The following is a 23,816-nucleotide window of genomic DNA, read 5'->3' as shown; positions in this document are numbered from 1 at the left end:
ATAATTATTTCAAATACAGCGGTAATTAACTGTAATTAAATGTTTCAATATAGCAAAACATATCAATATTCTGTGGTAACTCATTTCAAATGACTTATGGAACAATTAACACTACAGGCAATTTAGGTACAAAAAAAAGGTTTATTGTCATATTTACAGCCAGGATGTTAGGGATGTGATGAGGAAAACAAAAAGGCAGATGTCAGGAAATGCAAAGGAGTTGAATGTCCAACCAGAGCTGTAAACCAGACAAAATGTGAAAAATCACATCCCTAATGTTTCCAAGAGCTTCCAGTGCCAATTGTTCACACGGGAACTTATTTTGTTTCCCTTCGCCTGACACTTCCCCTTCTTCATCCATAACTTACAATTAATGTTGACAATAAGTACAGACACATGAATTTCAGAACTTGCAAAAAACAAACAAAAAAAACAAACAAAAAAAAAAACTAAATGTAACATGTTTTGTGCTGTTAGTTTATTTCCCATCATCAGCCGTCATCCTCACATTGTTCAGTAACATTTGGATTTAACAAATGTTATCAAGAAAAGCTCTAAACAAAATACGCTAATAAATTCTGCATTAAAAATAAAAAAAGAACTCATTCTTTGCATGTTATGAGTGTGTACGTCCAGCAATGCATCTTAGCCGGAACTTAACAATTAAATGTGCACACCACAAAAACAATTCTGGGCAAACATGCAAACAAACCTATCCATGGAAACTTGACCATCTATGTGTACATGATGTTCACGTACAACATCCAACCGAAAGGCTTGTGTCAGGTGACCACTCTATACAAGTGACACCAAACGACAGATGCACAGTTGTTTTGATGAAATTTTAGCTACAACCAGTCTTGATCTCAACATCTTTTAATCTCACGACAGCTTTAAGGATTATTGCGTATTAGCACACGTCAAATTGTGTAGGTTAAAGGCATCAATTTGATGCTCAAGGACTTGGATTTATCAAAGTTTTGGACTATTCCTCTCACAATGTCCCATTCAAATTTTCCACTTTAATTCTCCACTGCAATTTGCAAAAAATGGACTTACCAGATCTGTTGCAGTGAAAATCATATTTGGTATTGCCTATACTGTGGGTATATGGATTTCTTCCTGTTGAATTTTTCATTCAGTTCTTCCTGGCTTATTGGCATTTCAATGCAGAATCTTCGTCACTTCAGCATACACAAGGGGTAACACCTCAGCTTCCTAGACAGTCACAGCAAACCATGCCACTCTTTAAAAGATATCAAATATTTGCAGGTACTTTTTAACCGTGGACTTCAAGATGTATTTTAAACACCTGACTGATGCAGGACTTTGTGGGTCGTCGTGGCTTGTGGCGTGTGGCCTAAAACCTATGTGTAGTTCTTTAACCCACACAAGTATACTCTATGGTTACCATGCAGTAACTGCCAATGTTAGTGTAGTAAATGCAAACAATATTTGGAAGAAAAATGATCAAGATCTTGGAGAGACAGATAACATGCAAACATATAATTGGGAAGCCCATCTCAGTCCTGAGCTTTTGAGTGTTGGTAGCTGCAGGATTAGTGTTGGATTTGTGGTAAGGTTTGAAATGAAGACCTTCTAATAGTCAAGTCTATGTGTATGAGAACTGGATGCAGGGGCGGTGGCAGGGATGTAGTCCTTTCTCAGTGGTGCTGCCTCTTGGATAGGTACCTACACACACACACACATGCACACACATGTTCAGTATATATCTCAGACATATTTAGGTGAATTTATATTGATTTGAGACAGTGTGCATGTTCTTGTATGTACAGTATGTAGGCATTTTAAGGTATTATGTTTGCATATATATTTTTATATTATTATTTTGTTATATATAGCAGTTTTAACAGCTGCTACAAGCATGTGTTATGTCACTACTACCACACAATTGTCCTTATTACTGTTTAGTATATGTGTGCCAACCTCTCCCAGTGTTTATGGTTGAGTCCAGTGAAGTCCTCAAGCTTGGCGATTTCTTTGAGGTATTGAGCTAGTTTATACAGCTCTCTGTCCTTCTCCCTGTTAAGATGGGCCTTCATGAAGGGTCGGATCTAATATACAAACACACAAAATTAGTTTCAGCAAAATATGTACATAACACTGACAATGATGAGGAAGAAGAGGAGAGGGTCAAAATGGTAATGCTAACGTTGGCCACCTACCTTCAGTCCATTCTGAGGGTTCATGAGGAAGTTTCTTCCAATGTCGTCAAACATAATAGTATTCTTCCTGTTGTAAAATTCTCCATATTTCCCCCATATCACACCCAAGGGCTTCACCTGGACATGTGCATGCCATCAAACACACACTCAGCCAAAAACTCCGTGATGAAACATGTTATTCTTGTGTCTGAGTGTGTGGTAGTGTGCTCAAACTAATCTGTAAACACTAGCACTTCACCACGGAGTGAAAAAATAACAACACAGGAAAACAACTTAATAAACATTTGTTTATATCAGTAATGCGCAGCAGTTAAAAAAATATTTTAATTTCATTTATGATCAGCTGCATGCGTACCAACCTCTACAACCCCTCTCTTAGGGGTGTGTACCGTGATCATGGCTGCGCTGTCCAACATGAACGTAATCTTGTAGTTGGGGTTGTCAGTCACTCCCAGCTCCTACAAACACGCAAAAAAGACACACACACATACGTGCACGCACGCAAACGCACACACACACACACACACACACACACACACACACACACACACACACACACACACACACACACACACACACACACACACACACATATATCTTCCTTTCCCCTCTAAATGTACACACTGTAGGTGGAATGGATTAACACTGCCACCTTTTGGCAAAAAATGGTACAGTGCGGTAACAGAGCCAATCCTGTGACACCAGGTCATGACAACCAAAAAATTAACAAGTGGAATACTTACTTTCATTTTGGCATCAATCCACTTCATACTTGTAGCAGCTAAAGAGAGAAAGCACATGTGTAAGATGTACATTCCACAAGCAGAAACTGGGGAAGGGAATTAGAACAACGAATGGCCACAAGATATGTACTTAGCAACGTATGTTAAGACACTGTACGCTGCCCAAAAAATAATAATTTTTAAAAAACTGTGTGAAAATGTTGCATTTTCAAAGAAATGTAGCCATAAATATTTCAACAACTACATTATCATACTCATGTACTACAATGTATGCAATTTAGTTTAATTTAGTCCATCTTAAGATAAAGAGAAGAGAAGAGAAGTGAAGAGAAGAGGAGAGAAGAGAATAAAAGAGAAGGGACATACACCAGATGACAATGTCATAGTCCTCGTAGGCGGATGTCAGAAACTCGTGAAGGTATGGTCTCATCAGCTCCTGACCCGTTTCTGCACATGACTTGTGGTCTAAACACACACAGGATGCAGACATTAGTGGCAAATGTCCAGGTTTAAAGAAGCACCTCATAACCATAAGTGTTTAAGTGAAACTACAGCGCTTAGTATTAGGATGCTATAATATAATGAGCCATACAGTCAGTGGTGTCCCAGTCAGATTCTTAAAGAGACAAATGTTTGTGCCACAGTAACTCACCAAACAGCGTGTAGTCCACATCCAGTACCAGAAGCCTCTTGCCTTCTCTGGGAGGATTCAGCTCCTCCACCTTATAGTCTTTCACTCTGCGGGCAATTTTAGCCAGGTTCTCCTCTCTAAAGACATTGATCAACATTGTTTCTCACGCACACGGATATATTCCCATACACCCTCTCTTTTATCTTGCCTCTGTACATCCACAGACACATGAAAAATATCTAACCTGTTCTCCACTTCAATGACCTCCTCCTCGATGTCAAAATCATTGACTACATCATCATTCTCCGGGGGAGGGGCTAAAACCTCTTCCTTCACAAAACAAAATGCATACACAGTTAAAGTTTACCAGTCAAACAAGGAGAAATGCAACACAACCCAGTAAATAAGCAAATATTAAGACTTCAGGTATCAGAGAGTAAACATCCGAATGGCTAGTTAGGCATCACATAAATGACAACACTGTAGTCAACAACTAGTAGGATCATTGCCTAACCAACCTCTTATTGACCATTTGATTAAAGCTAGTTAGTGACCCAATGTCTTAAATAGTCAATGAGAAAACATGCTTATCGGGTTACTCTTTCAATAACTATCATGTTTGGTAGAACTGCAAATTAGCCAGTCACTCAGGCATATAACCAGTCAACTGAGCAACTAGCTCTTCAGTTATAGTTCCAGTCAGATATCTCTGCAGTCAGTTAATTTCACTGTCATCCTGCCACCTACCAAGCTCTCCTCTCTGGTACCCATCATCATGATCTTGGTGTTAGGCTTCAGCTTCAGAGAGCCCAGCTTCACCTCATCCTCTGCAGGTTTACCTGGGGGCAGGAATGAAAGAGAGAGCAGAACGGAAGGAGAAGACAGGGATCATTTAGCTAAAAACCCCACATTATCTTAAGTAAAAATATAACCATTTATAGACTACAGACAGGTGGAGAAAACTGACATTCAAGCAGACTCAGAAATGGACATGATTGTACATATAAAACATCATCTGACCATGAATGTGGATTAACATAGCCAAAGCCTGGGGAAATGTAGGGATGGACTTATTTGATCAGAAGCTTATTTCTTTCAGGAGAAAAGTTTCTGACATATAGTTAACAATTATGCAAAGGTACAAAGGGAAATAGAGTCCTGCTTTCTTGTCCACCCGGTTTGGATATCATGTGGCATTATTAGCTCCCTCAGGTGTAAAGCACTTGTGATCACTGATGCCCTCTCACCTTTCACCTTGAGTCCCAGTAGTTTCTGTCTTTCTGGCAGCACCCCAGTCAAGGTCTTAATGGACTGTTTCAGGTCCATCACTGTGTCCTCCTCAGACAGAGAACTGATGGAGTACTCCTGACCTCCCCACTTTATGATCACTGACACTGACATGGCTCACGCGGGCTCCTCACGCACATACACGCACACGCACACGCACACACACACACTCGGCCGCAGCTGGAGTTGGGTATGCACACGCACAGACAAGTGCACACACTTTCGAGCAAATATTTCCAGCTACATTAACAAACATGCAAAGAGAGGGGGATAGGCAAAGTAACAGGAGAGGTGTCAGGAAACACAAAAAGTAGCTAATAATGAAACACAGAGAACAAAACATGACATCACTGTTGTTAAGCATGTGTTGTTTTGGCAGGCTATTTCCGGACACATCGGCCAAATGCCACCTAATCGGTGCAGACACTTTGACAGTCCCTGATGTTGATATTTTTAGCATGAGTTGGCTAGCACCGACTAGCAGCAATGTAAACACGAGCGGTAACCTGTCCTACTAACTACCATTGGCTGACGAAGCTACGTGTTCTGGGTATCCTTACCTGCTCGATCAAGGTAACGTGTAATGCGTGGCGGACACTGTCAAGTTTCGTCGAAAAGTTGAATGAATGAACGAAGTTTGTCGTTTAGTTTCATTCATTGAGAAGCACACGCTCCGTTCTTCCTGGTGTCCCGAATCCTGCCGGTAGTGACGTAGGAACAAAAGCTTTGTTACCATGGTGACCATATCTCCATAGATTAACATAAAATCGTTTGATGTCAGTTTCCAAATAATTTATCCCTAAACGTTATTTAGCAAGAAAAAGAAGAGAAAAAAAGCTATAGGCCACTGAAATCAACACTAGTTGCTTTATACATTTTCTCTGATTAATCACTTGTGTGTAACACATCGAGACAAGTTTTTGTGTATTCACTCTGGAACCCATGGATCCTGCAGCCTACAATTCGGTCAGTTAATTCGGGAAAGATAATTTGAATTTTTTATACACTGCTAAAGAAGAACTATAACAAGATTGAAGCACCACTGAATTCCAAATCTGGGGAAGACCATGGCTGCAGACAGCATGGCGGACCCGTGTAAATTGACAGGAAATCACTTGACCTCAGCAGTGGAAGTTGGTTTTGTTGATGTTTTTCCCCCGTGACGTAGCACACGAATTAATAAAAAAAAAAAAAAAAATCTGTTTATTCATAAGAAATACATTTTAAATGTCCACTGATTCTCCTAAAGGCTTTATAAATTTTTTTAAATTAAGTTTGCAATTAGTACAGATTTTAGAAATGGCCGATAAAAAGGTAAATAAGTAAGTCTTTTAAAAAATCACCAGTTCTTTTAAATGTTTTATGTAATGTTTAAATTAAAAGTATTTATTAAACGATGTCTTATAAACAATTTTTTTAAACAATGTGAATTGGCAATGCCTACCTGGAAGTCCAGCCCGTAATAAAAGACAGGGACCCTTAGCACTATTAATTTCACTTTCACTTTCTTTTGTCAAAAAGTAACGCAGTTATTATGTTAAAATAAACAAACATCTGTCATCTTTGAGGTCAAATTGACCCCAGCAATTTAAACCTACAATAAAATGACTGTAATTGAAAGTTTTACCCAAGTTTACACCTCAGAACTTCAGCAAGGAAAACAAAGTTCAGAATCAGAATACTTTTATTGGCCAAGTACTGTATATTAGCACATACAAGGAATTTAGCTTCAAGGTTGCATGTGAACATTTAAAGGCAGAAACAATAAAACACAATGTAAACCAATAAAAACTGTATTGAAAAAACTTAATAGGATGATTAAAACTGTCTCAATCTGGCCATGATGACATCTGCTTGGTATCAGGCATGTCCTTGGGCCTCGGGGATTTTGATGGTAATCTGAGAAAAAATTAGCAAATGATCCAACCATTCCTTGTGCTGTCCTATATTGTGCACTTTTATCCAGGGGGGTAAGACATTGACCACATTAACCCTGTAATAACCCCCCAGTTCTCCGTAAAAATCTAGAAGAGCTAGTTTACAAACAATTACACCCTTACTTATCGACTAATCTAACAACTAAGGACATCTCCATAAAGGCAAAAGTACATCAACAAGCAATGAAAATTAAAAAAGTAAACTTACTCCAGTATTGTACTTAAGTACAATTTTGAGATACATGTACTCTTCTTTAGTATTTCTATTTTATGCTACTTCATAGTTCTACTCCACTACATTTAAGAGCAAATGTTGTACTTTTTACTCCACTATATTTATCAGACAGCTATAGTTATTGGTTACTTTAGAACATAGGATTTTACATTAAAAAAGCATAAAGCTTAAAGGATCACCCAGTGGTTTCCTACCTTTTTAGCTTGTGACCCTTATGAAGTCCCTTGTCAATTTTTAGATGTTTATGTGTTGTTAGCAGTTCCACCAAAGAGAGACCCCCCCCAAACTTCCAGATTATTTCATTTAAATAATTGTTTGAGCCCAAAAGAGGAAAAATTGTCTAATATATTACAAAAAAGCGAAGATTAGAGAAAAGTCTGAAAATGTCATAGAAATTTGTGCGGAGGGATTTGTTTCTTCTTCTTCTTCTTCTGTGTCCAATGAATCCCCTCACGACCCCTCAGGTTTATCTGTGACCTTGAGGGGTCGGACCCCCTTGGCTGGAAACCACTGGGCTACTACCTAACTGTAATTAAAGTTTTTAAAACTAGCCCTACTTTGACCAACTACAAAAGTACTTATGCACCGATGCATCAGTGTTAACAATCTAAAAACATGTTATATTAGATCAGTCAAAGGGGCAATTTACTGCAGAAAAAGTACTTTTACTATCTATAATTCAAATACATTTTCCTGACAATTTTCTTTTGTCAGATAGATAGATAGATAGATAGATAGATAGACAGACAGACAGATAGATAAAGTACTTTATTAATACCAAAGGGAAATTGCAGTGTTGCAGCAGCCACTTAATATAAATCACAAAAACGATTAGGTAGGTAACAAACAATGCAATTAAAGGGTAAATAATAATAATAATAGTAAAAAAATAAATAACTAAATAGACTAAAGAAAGTATAAATATAAGTAATAGTAAAAAATAGAGACTAAAGATAGACCCATAGCTATCCTATGTTCTGGACATACATTGTACATTAGTAGTAATATAATATACTATAACTGTACATTAGTTCAAGTAGATTTTGAATGCAGCACTTTTGCTTGTAATAGAGAATGTTTACGTCAATGGTACTTTTACTTAAGGGAAAGGATGTGAGTAGCCTACCTCTTCCACAGCTGTCAACAGTGGATCAAAGTACGTTTGCCTTTCCAGCGCTGGTAAAACAAGTGTGGGGCCAGAAGATTTAATGGGACAAACTATATTACGCATGCCCAGTGCATCCTCCTCGGCACTTGGGATAATGGCTGCTAGGTGAGATGAGCGGGTGGGCCGCATCCTTTGAGTGTGAGGCGCTTCCATCGAAAGGACCGTTAACTCGGGCGGTGCCGAGTTAAAATGGTCGATATCCGACCCGAAAAACATCCCGAAACCGTTGTACATATTTCGAACATCGTCCTTCGAATGTAAGTTCTCTTTTTTTCCTTGTCAATCTTGGCCCGGCACCATAAACTGCTTATTAGCCAGGCTACAGTTGGACTCAGTGGCTAGGAGGGGGGCAGTTTGTGTTCATAGCTATCTTTAAAATATCTGCTTTTAGCGGTATGTGAATACGCGTATACGTGTCTAAAGTAACAGCGTCAGGACCGAGCTGACTCTTCGGCTACGTTTTGATTTCCCGTTGTGTTGAAGTGAGCTCGGTTGTTGACAGTAGCTAACTGACAGCGATGCTAGCCGACTACGTTAGCTTGAATTGCTGGCACTGTGCCTGCTGACTGCTAGTTTCAGCTCATCCTCTCGACACAACACGTACGCTGTTACAGCTGTATTTCCTACTGGCCTGGAGAAACCGCAGCTGTTCATTTACTGTTCAACCTGACCTATATTATGCTGCTACATACAAATCAGTCTGGTTAGCAAAGTATTGCAGTGTTTTGCGGCGAAGCTAGATCTTTTTCTTTAGTGGTCGACAGAGGGGTTACTATAGTTCATGGCGTACCACAATCGATGCAGCACTCACTCATCCGTAACGTTTGTACTGTCAGTGTATCAGTTAAGCAAGTAATGGTATAAATACACTCCTTTTTAGAGTAAGACTTACTACACCATATCCAGTAGCTGTTAATGGATTACGACCGATAAAAATACAGTGGTAGAAAGCTTTGGTTATATAAGCTTGGATTCTGCGAAGTGATCTCACTCTGTGGCCAGTGATAGTCGTGATGAATTCACAGTTATGTAAGTTATCAGGATCCTGTCTTAGGCTGCAGGAGTATTAATTGTTGAAAACTCTGCTATTAGCAACTTTGAAAAAGCCTCGGGCATCATAAGCATATTGGAAACTTCAACTGGACCCATATGTGAAGTGATCGTTTGCAGCACCCAAATTGCAAGGTTGTAGACAAGGAATTTCCGGAAAGACTTTCAGGAGCTGTGTTGTTTGGAGTGAGTTTCACCACTGTTAGCATTAGGATAAAAAGGGCAACATGTTGCTTCCTGAAATTTCACTTTGTGGTGCTGCGAATTTACTCAAGCTCCAATGCTGCAGCATGAGAGCGTGGTTAACATTGATTTATTTGAAGTCTTTAAGTCTTGAAATAAAAGGACCAAATAGGTTTGTCATGCAGTTTTGACATGGAAGCTGCAGCAGGATTTAACCTGACAGAAACAGTATATTCGGATTGCTTTGAGTAACTGTTGACCTCCATCAGAGGTTTTATTAGGTGTGTGTTTTACATGAAATTGGAATCAAGATGTTTCATTGATTTAGTTATTTTTGATGCTTGAGATGACATTCTTTTGATTCAGTGTTTTTTTTTTTTTCTTTTGATTGAGAATTTAGTGTTGCTGTAGCTACTGCAATAGGGCTCAGCAGGGGAAAGGAAATAAAACATGTAATAAAACTTTAATCTTTAGTATAAGAATAAGCAATACAATATCTAAACTATTGTGCAGTTGTGATAACATTACTGATGACTCCAACACAATAGATAGATTGTAGAAGTTGGAAGTAATGCTTATTTCTTAAATGTTGGTGGATTAAATATGGAACATGTGTCTTACTTTATGCATAGTCAAGTAGATATAAGTAGATAGGTCAAAATAAATATTTGCTCTTTGACTATATGTAGGTATAAACAATGTTGTGGTTTGGTACTGTGAGACAACAGAAATGTTAACCATCAGAGATTTTGCTATACTATTTACATACCGACTTCTGTATCCATTTTAATATCTTTGAGTGTGTCAGGCTATTGTAGCTAGGCAATACTGCAAATCAATGAGCTGAATAACTATAAGGCAATATTGGGTTTAAGATTCAAGATTTTTGCATCAATGTGATGAAGTGCCCCAGACTCTACAAAACAACCAGATAGGAATATCCATAAATTAACTATCTTATAAATAAATGGTTTCTCAGTTGATTCAAGAAAATTTACTTTATTGTTGATATCTTGATATTTTGATATAAAATCTCACATACTGTGATTTAATTCCACATTGCCTACCCCTAGCAAGTGTTGTAAAATTGTAAATAAACTACTAAATGCCAGGAAGAATTGTAACCTTTATGCCAATGTAAATATAAATAGAACAGTGTGTGAGAAAACTGAAGAAGCATATGTGTGAGTAAGCAGATTTTGCAAGTATGCCTCATTTGTCAGGCCTGATGTTGTGTCACACCTGCATGAAAAACCCCTGAGATTGTTACCACAGAGTGTATTTTCACAGTTGCCTTTGCAGTGTTCATGTTAATTTCTGTGCAGCTGCTTAGTGTGTGGAAGCAAACAGAAAGGCCTGGATTCATTTGCATGTAATCAAGTCTAGATTGATTATTGACTGATAGATTTGTCAATGCAAATCATAGTTGTGGGTGAAGTAGTTCTTCATGTTGCCACTTCTCGTGCTAACAAGCCTCTGTGTAATATACTGTACCATAAATAATTTCACTTTTGGAACTGGAACAACTGTGTGGTATTCCTGTGCAGCAGTTACATCCTTTTCCAGACTAGCTGTTTTCCTAGGATCATGTTTCCTGCATTCCTGTCTGAGCAGCAGAGGGGTACATGACACACATAAGTGAGGGAAGGAACACAGTCAGCAAACAAAATTAGTTGTATCTGGTAATAGTGTTTAGTTTGGTTAACTAAACCACCTGATTGATCCACCCTACCCAACACACAAAAACATTGGGGAAGCAGCAAGGCACCACTGTGTGAATTTGTTGCAGGTAATCATTTCAACGGCATGCTTAAAATCATAATTTGGGTTTCAGCACCAAGTTGTAGCACTAAGTCCAAAATTAACAGTGTTTTAAAAATGTCATATCTGTCGTGAGTGGACATGTTTGTTTAGCTTCAGCTGAAAATATGAATGGGCTTATTCAACGTTATGCTACTTGTTATAAGGTTGGGAATTTATCAATACCCGTCTGTTAAACGCAGGAAAACATTTGATGTTAGTAGGTAGTGAATCTCTACTGGGAAAAACAGTATTTTGGGTCCTCACCCTCTAGAGCTGCATCCCATCTTCCTTGCATTATATTAAATCTTTTTCTGTGCCTTCTCTCTTTTTCCACAGTGCACCTACTGTTAACATACAGTCTTAGTGGCCAGTTCTGCCTGCCCATCAGAGGTTAAGCTGAGGCCATGGCAGTGAAGGACCGTGTTGAGGCGGTGCTCAATGTGGGTCTTCGAGTTCCCAGCATCATGCTCCTGGATGTCCTCTACCGGTGGGATGTCAGCTCCTTCTTCCAGAAGATCCAGCGTTCCAGCCTCTCCAACAATCCCCTATTCCAGTACAAATACCTGGCACTTTACCTGCACTACGTAGGTTAGTGTTGCTGTCTCACACACACATGCTGTTCCAATATAAATACATTCCCCCTTTATACCAATTCTTTAGAGGATTAGCACAAAACAAACACACTATACAAATGCTTTGCTCTGTCTGCACCAGATAGCAATTTATACTTTTGATAACATAACGTGTATAAAGAGCTGTTGATATGTAAATGTTATCTCTCAAGTTATCATGACCTGCAGTAGGTGTTTTGTTTGGACTGTTTGACTGGGTTATCAGCTAAAGTGGCTCCTGTTCTACTGGCTTTATCAGTATGCCAACAGTCGTGGTTTTACCTCTCTTGATTAGATTTGCATGATTTCTTTTTTCTATTCAGCAACGTCAGCCCACTTTACCTAACATGGTCAGTTTCTAAATGTTTACACATGGTTGTAAACTGTAAGCCATGAAGCTGAGGATGCGCTGCATTGTAGTGATTTCAGGACAGTTATGAGAGATTGTTTGGCATGACAATAAGTGGAGAGTGACCACTGACCTAAATTACCCTATGGTAAAATAAAAAATGGATGGATGAATACAGCCTCAAACCAGACTTCCTCCTCCCACTGTGCGTTTCTAGCCCCAGCCCTGAACTGTTGACCAACTTTTTCTCAATTTTTTGGTTGGCCAGTTTCCCTTGCACTTCAGTTTATTTTCACCTGCCCGAGAAAAGCTTCACAAGGAGAACGGTGTGAGTGATGGTGCATGCTGTGTGAGTGTCTGTGATTCTGGGAGTATTGTTCACTTAGATGTTAAGTGAAGTTGTTTTCTAAAATAATGACTGGAATCATGTCTGCATCTGTATGTCCTAGCTTTACAGTAAAGCAAAAATATACAAGTCTTGTAATGGTGGAAATCCCATTTTGGACCACCTTCACAATTTTTCCTTTATTCAGAAGTGCAGTCATCCACTATATTTCACAGAAATACATGATTTATATATATTGATTAACATATTCTTCTGACAGTCAGACAGACAAGCTGGCAAAAACCTGAGTGAGTACGGTAGTGAAGTGATGAACTCTACAACATTCCCCCAGTCGAGGAAATGTGGCTTTAAAAACACTTCTCCTCGCTGTGTCCCTTGATTGAACTATCACTGGGTGGGTGCCAATTTTGTGATAAGTCATATGCCGAATAGAGTATATGTTTACAAGTGCATTGTTAGTGTAACTCAGCTGTTGTTAACCATGTGATCCAAGTAATGACATACCATTTTAACAGCTGTAGCTCATTATCTAATGGACAAAAACCTCTTTTAAAGACAGACTACCAGAAAAAAAAACCTTGAGTCAGATTTCCATAAAGCCAATCATGGAAACTTAAAATAAGGTCTGTGCAGGACAGGGAGCCAGTCAGGTGTATTTCCAGTGACACAGAAGCACTGAAAGACAATAACATTAATGTGAGAGTGAAGTTGACACATAAAAGTGTCTGTGATTTGATCTAGCTAAAAGAAAGCTGACAAATATAGTGTTGAGTTTTCTTTGTGTGTTTTTTTACACATCTGTGTTTGTGCATGTGTGCTGTCAGACTTGGCTGCAGTTGGTAAATGAGCCAATAGGCTTGGTATGTGCTGATGTGTGCTGTGGGTGGACAGACAGACAGACAGACAGAAAGAAAGAAAGAAAGGGGAGAGAGGCAGCAAAACCAAAGTAACTGTTGCTGTGCACTGAGAAGTTTTTTGGACATGGTTTTAGGTAGTAGACTGTTGTACGGTAAGCCTGTTGGCAGAAGTGACTGGTTGACTGTCAAAAATAGCTCCCTGCAATTACATAAGAAACATCTGTTACACACATACACATTCAGTATAACACTTTTGTGATTGAAAAGAGGATATTTTATGAGGCACATATTTTCCTTCTTTATGTATATCTGTTCTGTGTGACTGTGTTTGTCTGCATGTGTGACTGCCTTGCAGGTTACATCCTGAGCCTGGTGCTCCTGACTCTGCCTCGTCAGCACCTGGTTAAACTCTATCTGTATGTCCTTACGGCCCTGCTGCTGTTTGCTGGTCACCAAGTCTCAAGGTATACATACATACACTAGGGATGCATGATATATCAGAGGCCAATATATTGTTGGCTGATAAGTAGGAAAATTTAATTGTCGCTAATATGCCGATAATGGAATTTCAGCTGATGATACGTCCAATAATGCATAGCATGCTACGGACCGGGGATGCCACTCGAAACCTGGTTCTGGATGGGGATTTTTGCCACTATGCCGTTAACCCTTTCTCTCCTCTCCTCTGCTGTGTGTCAGTGCATTTTTGCACAAGGGCAGGGTTGAGCTCCTCACACTCAAAGAGTGGACAGCAGTGTAGCTTCAGAGGAGGGCAGTCTCAGTGGAGCAGGGTATCTGCAGTTCTTGAAAAATCTTATACAGAATGGAATTTAGTTTCCTCACTATAGGCCTAAAAGGGAATTAAAAGGTCTTAAATATAATTTACAAAAGTCTTAAATATTTTATTTTGCCTATCATAGGCAGTAATGTAAGGTATAAAATGTTTTTGTATCTGACTGCAGGCTTCCTGGACATATTATACACCTGTCAACTAAAAGTGGGATTATTTTTGACAGTGGATTGTGTGCACAGGGGGCTGTTTGATTCTTTTTTGTGGTGCTTCATTCAGCACTAACAAATCTGTAGCAAACTGTAACTACTGCTTTGCTACAGTAGCAAGTAAGAGTGTCAATTTCAGAAACAACTTAATGAATATAAATGAATTCCCTAATTTTTCATAAATTTAATCCATCCATCCCTTTTCTGCCTTTTATCCAGTGCCAGGGAGTGGTAATTTTATTATTTATATTGTTAAGAATTATTGTTATATACTGCTTGGAAGTACTGAAAGAAGTGTGATTATAATGATAAATAATACCAGGTCGTATTGTCCCGCTGGTTTTCCATCATAATTTAATATTTTTGTAAAAGAGGTATTAAATTAAATAGGTGGCTAAGTGGTATTAAAAAGGACTTTATAAGTCTTAAATTTAACTTATTGATCTCAGCAAAAACCCTGCAGAGAGAATGAGATTAACTTTAATTTATATTTCACTTGAGTCAAGGACAACAGTACTCATAATCCATATGTGCGACATAATCTTCAAGTAAGAAATTTATCATACGCCTGTTGAACAAGCGGAGCGTGAACCTGCAGAATCGAGTGTCCTCGACTGCTCCATCCGCAGTCAACTCGCTGCTCCTTCCTAATCCACAGCAGGTGTGTTTTAAACTGCCATACAGAGCTTGTTATTCCAATAACAAGTTGTAGCCAATGAATGCTAATAGTACATAACAATTGAATCTAATTTGCTGTGTATGGGAAACTTTGTTGCATTCTTTGTAGAGTTTAATGCTGAGTCTGACCAGACCCTCCTCCCTCTACCAGCGGTACCTGTCTGCAGATGGTTAGTCTGTCCGAATCACCATCAGAGGGTGGAGGACAGGAGAGGATGAATGATACCACAGGCTGTTAGCAAGTTCAGTGTAAAAGCATTCTACCGTTTCTAAACAGGGGAGTTTAATAACTTAAGCTAAGCATTAATTAGTTCATAAGCAACAATAGTTATTAAAAACAAGTTTACAGTAGATTGTTTTTTTATTTTGGGGATGTTGAAGGCTCTCTAAATATTGATGTTGTATTAAAAAATATACTTGATAATCCAAAAATAAATATTTATTGTCCTCTTCATATTTTTGCATTTCAGCCACAACAAACAGATAATTATCTGTTACGGTTATCGTTTCTGGAATTCCATATCGGTGTATCTCTAATGTAGAGTTACATCAACCAGTAGACATGATAAGATGCAGCTACCCCATGTTCTTTTAATCTGATGAATACCTTCAGTGACAGAGAACATTTTTATGGCACCTGCTGCCGACATTGTATATGAATCTTTGACAGTGACATTTCAAGAATGGGTGGTTATATTCCGTTAGATACAGAAAATGCGTTTATATCATACTGTCAATTATAAACGTTTGTTATCATTATTACATTTGCAAGGGCACCATAGCCTTAAATTAACAGTCACTTTAGAATATAATGTAGATTACCCACAACATACAGCCATAGCTAGTGTGAGTTTTCCTCCTGTTAGTTCATGTGAAGGGCTAGACATTTTGGGACTGAGCTACACTGCAGGTCAATCGTATGTATCAAGTTACAATAGATTTTCCCTGTAAATTGAGCATTTTGACCTCTCTTTGTCAGGGATTATGTTCGCAGTGAACTGGAGTCTGGCTATGAAGGACCTGTCTACCTGGAACCTCTCTCCATGAACAGATTCACCACTGCACTCATAGGTATAACATTACACTTGTAAAGTATACATGAAAAGACATGAATGTATCATGCACAAACCCAAACATAGTCAGGAAGATGTACTTCAGTAGTTCCTTTATGAACTCATGGGTTAATCTTCTTCTATTTCAACTTGGTCTCTCTCTTCTCTCTCCTTCATGGATTGGAAAATAAATTTCAAAGATCTTCTTTCACTTGCAGTACTGAACTGTAGAGAGCAGAGGGACGAAATGTCAACTATTTTCTGTGACTGCGAGAATTAACACTACCTAAGGAAAGCACTAAACTATTATCTTAGTGTAACTTGTCTGTATCCCAGTCTCTCTGGTGAGGAAGTAGTCGAAAAGTTAGAAGTCAAAATTGCATGGCTATATTAAAAAAAACAAGGGACTTTAAGGTCACATTATGTGGCCACTTTCGCATAAATCTTATTGACGACCAACTACTATTTCTAGTACTGTGAAAGCTGGTCCATTTTTAAAATGAATATGTTGCTATTTTTCTGGGTCTATAGGACCTGGTTTTATCTTGCAAGAGAGTAGTGATGGAGTCTCCTGTGCTATAAATAGACCATACTGAGTGCTGATTTCAACTCACAGTGAAAACCTGAGAAAGCAAAAATAACATGGTTACAGTGACAAAGATATACTGCTGTAGAAAGAGAGGGGAGATTAAAGCTACTAAACACAAAAGTGGCCCCATATTGTCACCACTTTGGGAAAGATATAAATATTCCCACAGGAAGACCTTTCATGTGGGCTCTTAATTACACAAAGATTACAAACAGTACATCAGCAAAAGCAATTCCAAAAACACGTTGCTAACTAAGTGTGTATACATGCATATTCACATGTGCACATCTGTTTTTCTGTATGTATACATGCATCTTCTTTCAGGTCAGCTGGTGGTGTGTACACTCTGTTCCTGCGTGATGCAGACCAAGAGGATTTGGCTTTTCTCTGCTCACCTTCTCCCATTGGTGGCCAGACTGTGTCTGGTTCCACTGGAGACCATTGTCTTCATCAATAAGTTCTCCATGATCTTCACGGGCCTGGAGGTCATTTACTTCCTGGCTTCTAACTTACTGGTACCATATAACCTGGCTAAGACTGCCTACCGGGAGCTGGCTCAGGTAATAAATTATTAATGTGGTCTAATGTTGCGAGTTTTTTCAGTTTTCATTACAATATTTCATCTATAGTAGTCCTGAGAGATTTCCATATATGTAATATTAATGGTGTTCTGTCTTTGTCCCAATTACCTCCATCTGTCCTCCTCTCTATCTCTTTATCTATCGCTCTCTCTGTCCTCCAGGTGGTGGAGGTGTATGGGCTGTTAGCTTTGGGTATGTCTCTATGGAACCAACTGGTCCTTCCAGTTCTCTTCATGTGTTTTTGGCTTCTGCTGTTCGCGCTGCAGATCTACTCCTACTTCAGCACCAGAGACCAGCCTACCTCAAGGGAGAGGCTCCTTTTCCTCTTTCTTACCAGGTAAGACCATAGCACCACCGGTTAGGCTTTGAGGGACATCATAGATTGTACATCACAGACTCTTTAAGAGTGTGGTTTGAAAATGATGATGAATATTACATTATATATTTTGTGTGACGTGCCCTGTTCAAAATTGAAGTGTAAATGTGATGTACTTAGCTACCATATACGAAATATGCTAAGCAACACTAAACTGAGATATTGAAAAAATTGGTATAATGTATTAAATTTGAACAAAAGTGAACTTAATCATGTAAGATGAAATACAGAAACATAGAGTACAAAGCATAGTTAAAGCTGTTGTGCAGGTTTCATGAAAAGCAGGCCATTATTTTTTGAGATTATTTGTCATGAATCAGATGGTTGCTTACCTGATGGTGTCACTAGGCCGTGTAAGTGACTGAATATTCATAGCAAATTTTTTGCAAATGAACTAGTAATTGTTGAAATACCTTTTCCTGGACCAAACTGTGAATAGACTGACTGACAGACTGACATAACCGTCCCACAATTAGAGCCATTGTATTCCTAGATTTAGAGTGGTGATGTTTAAGCTCATGGCAGCACTACCTTAGACATATCTGTACCAGTGTTTTAACTAATAATATGTGGGCTTCTACATTGACCTTCTCTCACCTTATAGGAGCCAGATCAGTATATCATATAACTATGATTTTCTGAATTTACATTGAGTAAAGAATCGTCCTGCTGGTAATTACATTTACCAGTCAGGTTCATCACCGGACAGCAGAATTTACTAGTCTTACTATCCAACAAGAACTCCACACAACCCAGAGGAAATTATTCTCTTGTTTTCTGCTCAGCAAAGTTGCCTACAAGCTTCACCTTCACTTTTCTCCTCCTCTCACATGCTCTGTCCTCCCTCCCCGTCCCCAGTATTGCAGAGTGTTGTAGTACACCGTACTCCCTGCTGGGTCTGGTTTTCACTGTCTCCTTCATCGCTCTGGGGGTTCTCACACTCTGCAAATTCTACCTGCAAGGCTACAGAGCCTTTATGAATGACAACACCATGCACAGGTCAGTCAGTACATATGTCTGTAAATGCATGTGTGTCTGTTGGTATGTGTTGATGGTGTCTGTTTGTATGTGTTTCTACTTTTAATAACTTCTGGAAGTTTTTTTTAAATCTATCTATGCAGGGGGATGACAGAAGGCATCACCCTGCTGATCCTCGCTGTCCAGACTGGCCTCATCGAGCTGCAGGTCATCCACCGAGCCTTCCTCCTGTCCATCATCCTCTTCATCGTTGTTGCTTCCATCCTGCAGTCCATGTTAGAGATAGCGGACCCCATAGTCCTGGCTCTGGGAGCATCCAGAGACAAGTAAGATACATTTACAATACATTTTGTTGTAATAATTTTAAGTTGTTTTTTTTTTAACTTTGCTTTACATTTATATTTCAGAATCTTAAAGTGCCATATGTCTTTCAAAAAAAAATGTATGGTGATGATAATACCAAGTGCCAATTAACAAAATCAAAAAAGTGGCAAATGAATAGTAAAATTTTAATTTTGAACTTTGTCTGCCGCTGACTATGTCCTATGGAAATGATTGAGGTATAAAATTAAACTGGCATCTACATATCTACTCATTCAATCCCCTGTCACATAATATCTCAGACACAAGTAACTGGATATAGACAAAACTTGAAGATGTTATACTGTTAGTGTGGTTTGGCATTTTGGCAAAACTAACTAACATATATGTGTTTACAATTACCTAAAAACGCAAGCAATGCTTTTTAAAATGACAAAAGTATCCTGACTGAATGCGTGTAAGAAAATGCCCATGTTGGCACAGATAAGATGATCGTCTTCTCTATTGCTCAATTCTCTGTCTGTCCTTTAGGAGTTTGTGGAAGCACTTCCGAGCAGTGTCTCTTTGCCTGTTCCTGCTGATCTTTCCAGCGTACATGGCCTATATGATCTGTCAGTTCTTCCACATGGATTTCTGGCTTCTCATCATCATCTCTTCATCCATCCTCACCTCACTGCAGGTGACACACAAGCCCATAGCAGCTCATGCACACGTACAGAGCATATACACAAACTACCATTCTTTTTGTTTGAATTTTTTTTTTATAACATTAAATCACAGTGAATGTAATTATACACATACAAGTTTGTAGAGATGTAAGAGAAATCCTGTTTTTAAAACTTGTCCGTTTTATCCACTGTGTCAAAATATGAAGACTAAGGATCTTTTAACATTTTACTTTGAGATTAATTATTGAATTGAATTACATTGAAAAACTTTCCTCATGTCACCCCCAGGTTCTCGGCACTCTGCTGATCTACGTCCTCTTCATGGTGGAGGAGTTTCGTAAGGCTCCGGTTGAGAACATGGATGAAGTTATCTACTGTGTCAATGGGACCTATCGATTGCTGGAATTCCTGGTAAGTGTTCCACACACAAACAAACAAAGGATACAGTATCTCAAGGGAGCACAAGCGAGAAGGCAGCATGTGGCAAAGGCAGTGTCGTGCAATATGGCATCAGTATCTCTGCCTTGTTGTCACTGATTTCCTTCTCTGCCAGGTTGCGGTGTGTGTGGTGTGCTATGGCGTGTCAGAGACAGTATTCGGGGAGTGGAGTGTGATGGGGAGCACCATCATCCTAGTCCACTCCTACTATAATGTCTGGCTCAGAGCCCAGCTGGGCTGGCAGAGCTTCCTGCTCAGGAGAGATGCTGTAAACAAGATCAAAAGCCTCCCCACAGCCAGCAACACACAGCTGGAGCAGTACAACGACATCTGTGCCATCTGCTACCAGGTATGAGCTCAGGAATTAACTTCGGGATTCAATGTAAAGCTAGGCTAATGTAAAATTTTATTTGATACATATTAACATTGGCCAAAGTGGTTTTCAAATAAATGAAATGTCAAAGGAAATGTAACAACGGAGCATGCATATGTTTTTGTTTTTGTACTAATTCCTTCCAGGACATGAACACAGCTGTGATCACTCCATGCAGTCATTTCTTCCACGCTGGCTGTCTGAAGAAATGGCTCTATGTCCAGGAGACATGTCCTCTTTGCCACTCGCAACTCAAGAGCCAATCACCGGCTGCCAGTGTCCCCAACCAAGACACCCCTGCAGCCAATCAGAGCCCTGCAGGGCAGGAAGAAGCCACAGCAAAGCGGAAAGATGGTTCTCCTCCAGATGATAGAAAGGAGGAGGGAACGGGAGAGCAGGAGCGAGAAAAAGGACCTGGCATGTCACCTGAAGAAACTTCTCCCTCTTCCTCTGGTGTGCCCCTAGCTCCCCAGCAGCTTGTCAAGACTCCACCATCTTCTTCTTCTTCCCCACTCGTTACTGATTCTCTGCAGAAACAGTTACTCACGGATCATCCCTCTTCGTCTTCCTCCTCTTCCTCTGACACATTGGACATAGCCCCCTCTCCTCCATCTCTCTCTCCCACCTCCATCCCTTGCATCTCTAACCACTCATCCTCACAGCTACAGGCCCAGGCCGAGATGACCCCTGGTGAACCTGAGCCTTCCCCAGCCTCCCCACTGGACAGCCAGGAGTCATCTTCCGGTCCATCATCACAGCCTGACCAGCCCACTTACCTTTCTGAGGAACAGTTTTCTCCTCCACACACCCTCTGAGCCCCACTGTAACACACACAACATACATGCATGCACATATAAACACTTGATCTAAATACTCCATCTGCCTATATTCTACTTGTCCAGCAGTTGGCTATCCCATCATGTCAGAAATTCAACTTCAAACCCCTTCATATCCATTTTGAGAGAAAAAAAATCCAGAACAGTCTCCAAGCAAATATTCATCACTGAGCATTACAGATGATTCCAACTTCACAATATGTTGCCATTTTAAGGCACTTCTCTTGGAACAGTTTATCTAAATGTATCTGAGTTTAACTCTTGCCAGCAGTGATTTCATTAGGGTGGGCATAACTTTTTTTCATTTATTTATTTTTTCTTTTTGGGGGAACTCAAACTCAATGCAAAAAGGGGAAAGCAGTAATCTCATCTCAAAAATAACTGGGATGTCTACATCATGTCCTTGAAATGTGAAATCGTGAATGAAATTTAAGTATTACATCAGTCATTTTTGCTGTTTCTAAGATTTTTACATTGATAAGAGACACACTTTGACATTTCTAAAATAATGCTTTTGTCCTGCTCATTTCAATCCCAGACATTTCATGCGATGGTTGCTCCCACCCTGCCTTTTGTATGTGCATATTCCCTGTCATTGCTGACATTTCATAGTGTTTGAGTTTTTCGCTGTATGTGCCATGATCTCACAAGTAGTGGGTAGAGGTTTGGAGAGCCTTGATAGACTATTGATAACTGATGGTTGCATCTTAAACAGTGAAAAAGTCTTAACATTTCATAAAGTCTGCAGATCTCTCCATCAGTTTTGATAAAGATGTTTGGTTTTCACTGCTGGATGACAGTAGTTATGTGTGTGAGTGAATACTAAGCATTAACAGACTGAATGTTGTTTCTTGAGGCCATCACATGACCTGAAGCCTGGTGCTAAGCAGAGGATACATGGTGTGGTCTACTCAAGTGTTGCAGTGTGAATAAATAACCAAGTTCACATGGAATAACTAATTCATTCCGTGTTTCAAGCTTTCTCTATTATACTGCTTCAATATTTGAATCAGACTTGTTTGGCTGGTCCCAGCAAAAACAGTTCTCAGTTCTCATCGCCAAACTTTTGTATTATTGTTAAAGAGATGTTATTTTTAAGGTAATCTTTACATTACTGCTTTACTGGACAGCATGCAGTGCAGATGGACTGAACACAAGGGAGGGAAAGACAGAGGAGGAAGATAAAATGTATCAGAGGCCACAGTTTGTATTTGAACCGTCAGCATTGTGAAAATGTGGAGTGTAACTATGCCCACAGAGCCGGCAAGGAGCCCAAAATTTGTCTACATTGGCTTTACTTCATTCATGGTACTCATCCGCACTCATCCTCCTGTTGAACCAGTCCATCCCAAGTTTGCCATCAGTTTGGCAGTTGTTGACTCTTTCATGGTAGGAGCCAATCACCTGGCTCCATCCAATCACATCCAAGCAGCCTGTTTTTTCTAAGACCATCGTTATCCTCCTGCTGCTCAGTCACTTCACTCCATGAAATGTTAGTACCAGCAAATTTAGCCATTTGATACCCCCCCCCAACATATGCTTGCAAGCACATACACATACTCTGTCAGCTCCTGTTTTTAACGGATGGGGCAGGATGGTGAGAAGTGTGTGTATGTGTGTGTGTGTTGAAAAGTCTGAGTGTTTTAATTGAAAGACTAAAACTTGAGAATGCTGAGTCCTGATGCACCATTATACGTAGAGCTTGCACGCTGCCACTGTTACCATAGCATTTATTTGTTCGTCCCCAGTGTGCTCTAACCTTGCTACCAATGTTTTTCTGCCATTTCTCTTTCTTTTCTTTTCTTTTTTTGAGTTGCGCTCACTCTGAGTTGCACTAACATCATTCATACTAGCAATGCTCCAAAGCTGTTCTATGGCTGTCAGCAACCAAATACCCTCTGATGTGTTTGTGTACGAGGAAACAGCCCAATCTGTTTGTGTGTAATGTATATAAATGTTGCTCTGTATGGCATCTATATTCAACCAGAGGAGTGTTGACATATAAACAAGATCAGGGCTTGAGTTCTCTAAAGCTTCCCACCAGTTCAGTGTTCTTTGTGTCTTTACTTGCCTGTGAACAGAGACAACCTTCTGGCTAAGAAGCTTTTTGGAAACCAAGCCCTCTGATCAGTGAAACCAGCCAGTGTTGCTGCTTCTCCAGTCTGTATGACGCGTCCTCGTGCTGGTGTGATCACTCTGGTGCCCTCTACTGTTAGGAGTGGGATCAGCATGGCGCAGATGGACAGGAGATGCACTAGTTAACCCTCAACAGTATTACTTACTACCACTATTACTAAAGGTCTTATTACTACGAATTACCTTATTCTTGACATTGGAAAGCATTGGCTGCAGGGCTGAGAATGAATACATGATCAATGTAGGATCAAACCTGGCCAGCGCTGTTTAACTGTTTGTGTTTATTTTTTTTAAGAGATGAAATGTAGAGTTTGATGTATTTTGCACATGTTCCACTGAAAGGTGAACATAAGGACTTTCTGTATTCTTGAACGACTTCTCGTTTTATTAACAGCTCCATTCCAT

General features: G+C 39.5%; 2 protein-coding genes across 2 annotated transcripts; one reads left to right on the top strand and one right to left on the bottom strand.

Moving 5' to 3' along the window:
• Positions 1-121: 121 nt before the first annotated feature.
• Positions 122-5,946, bottom strand: ublcp1 (ubiquitin-like domain containing CTD phosphatase 1). The gene is made up of 12 exons (XM_040149984.1): positions 5,888-5,946; positions 5,408-5,544; positions 4,808-5,087; positions 4,308-4,399; positions 3,805-3,890; positions 3,582-3,697; positions 3,296-3,394; positions 2,930-2,967; positions 2,546-2,644; positions 2,187-2,303; positions 1,948-2,075; positions 122-1,692 (listed from the first exon to the last, which is right to left on the bottom strand). The coding sequence occupies exons 3-12, from the start codon at positions 4,959-4,961 to the stop codon at positions 1,665-1,667; spliced, it is 957 nt and encodes a 318-aa protein (XP_040005918.1). The 5' UTR covers positions 4,962-5,087; positions 5,408-5,544; positions 5,888-5,946; the 3' UTR covers positions 122-1,664.
• Positions 5,947-8,266: 2,320 nt separating this feature from the next.
• LOC120802306 (RING finger protein 145-like) lies at positions 8,267-22,798 on the top strand. The gene is made up of 12 exons (XM_040149983.1): positions 8,267-8,444; positions 11,560-11,811; positions 13,742-13,850; positions 16,043-16,134; positions 17,029-17,264; positions 17,447-17,622; positions 18,520-18,660; positions 18,783-18,965; positions 19,492-19,639; positions 19,917-20,039; positions 20,182-20,415; positions 20,586-22,798. The coding sequence occupies exons 2-12, from the start codon at positions 11,628-11,630 to the stop codon at positions 21,252-21,254; spliced, it is 2,295 nt and encodes a 764-aa protein (XP_040005917.1). The 5' UTR covers positions 8,267-8,444; positions 11,560-11,627; the 3' UTR covers positions 21,255-22,798.
• Positions 22,799-23,816: the final 1,018 nt, after the last annotated feature.

This window comes from Xiphias gladius, chromosome 17 (genome assembly GCF_016859285.1).
Source record: "Xiphias gladius isolate SHS-SW01 ecotype Sanya breed wild chromosome 17, ASM1685928v1, whole genome shotgun sequence".
In the NCBI taxonomy this organism is placed as follows: domain Eukaryota; kingdom Metazoa; phylum Chordata; class Actinopteri; order Istiophoriformes; family Xiphiidae; genus Xiphias; species Xiphias gladius.
This window is presented reverse-complemented; position numbering and strand designations above follow the sequence as displayed.

Excerpts from the sequence above, each read along its gene's own strand:
- ublcp1 (XM_040149984.1), bottom strand. The coding sequence starts at position 4,961 with ATGTCAGTGTCAGTGATCATAAAGTGGGGAGGTCAGGAGTACTCCATC. Across the intron at positions 3,395-3,581 it reads TGTGGACTACACGCTGTTTG|ACCACAAGTCATGTGCAGAA; the intron begins GTGAGTTACTGT and ends GTGTGTGTTTAG. Across the intron at positions 2,645-2,929 it reads GGATTGATGCCAAAATGAAA|GAGCTGGGAGTGACTGACAA; the intron begins GTAAGTATTCCA and ends GCGTGTTTGTAG.
- LOC120802306 (XM_040149983.1), top strand. The coding sequence starts at position 11,628 with ATGGCAGTGAAGGACCGTGTTGAGGCGGTGCTCAATGTGGGTCTTCGA. Across the intron at positions 13,851-16,042 it reads GCTGGTCACCAAGTCTCAAG|GGATTATGTTCGCAGTGAAC; the intron begins GTATACATACAT and ends TCTCTTTGTCAG. Across the intron at positions 19,640-19,916 it reads CCATCCTCACCTCACTGCAG|GTTCTCGGCACTCTGCTGAT; the intron begins GTGACACACAAG and ends TGTCACCCCCAG.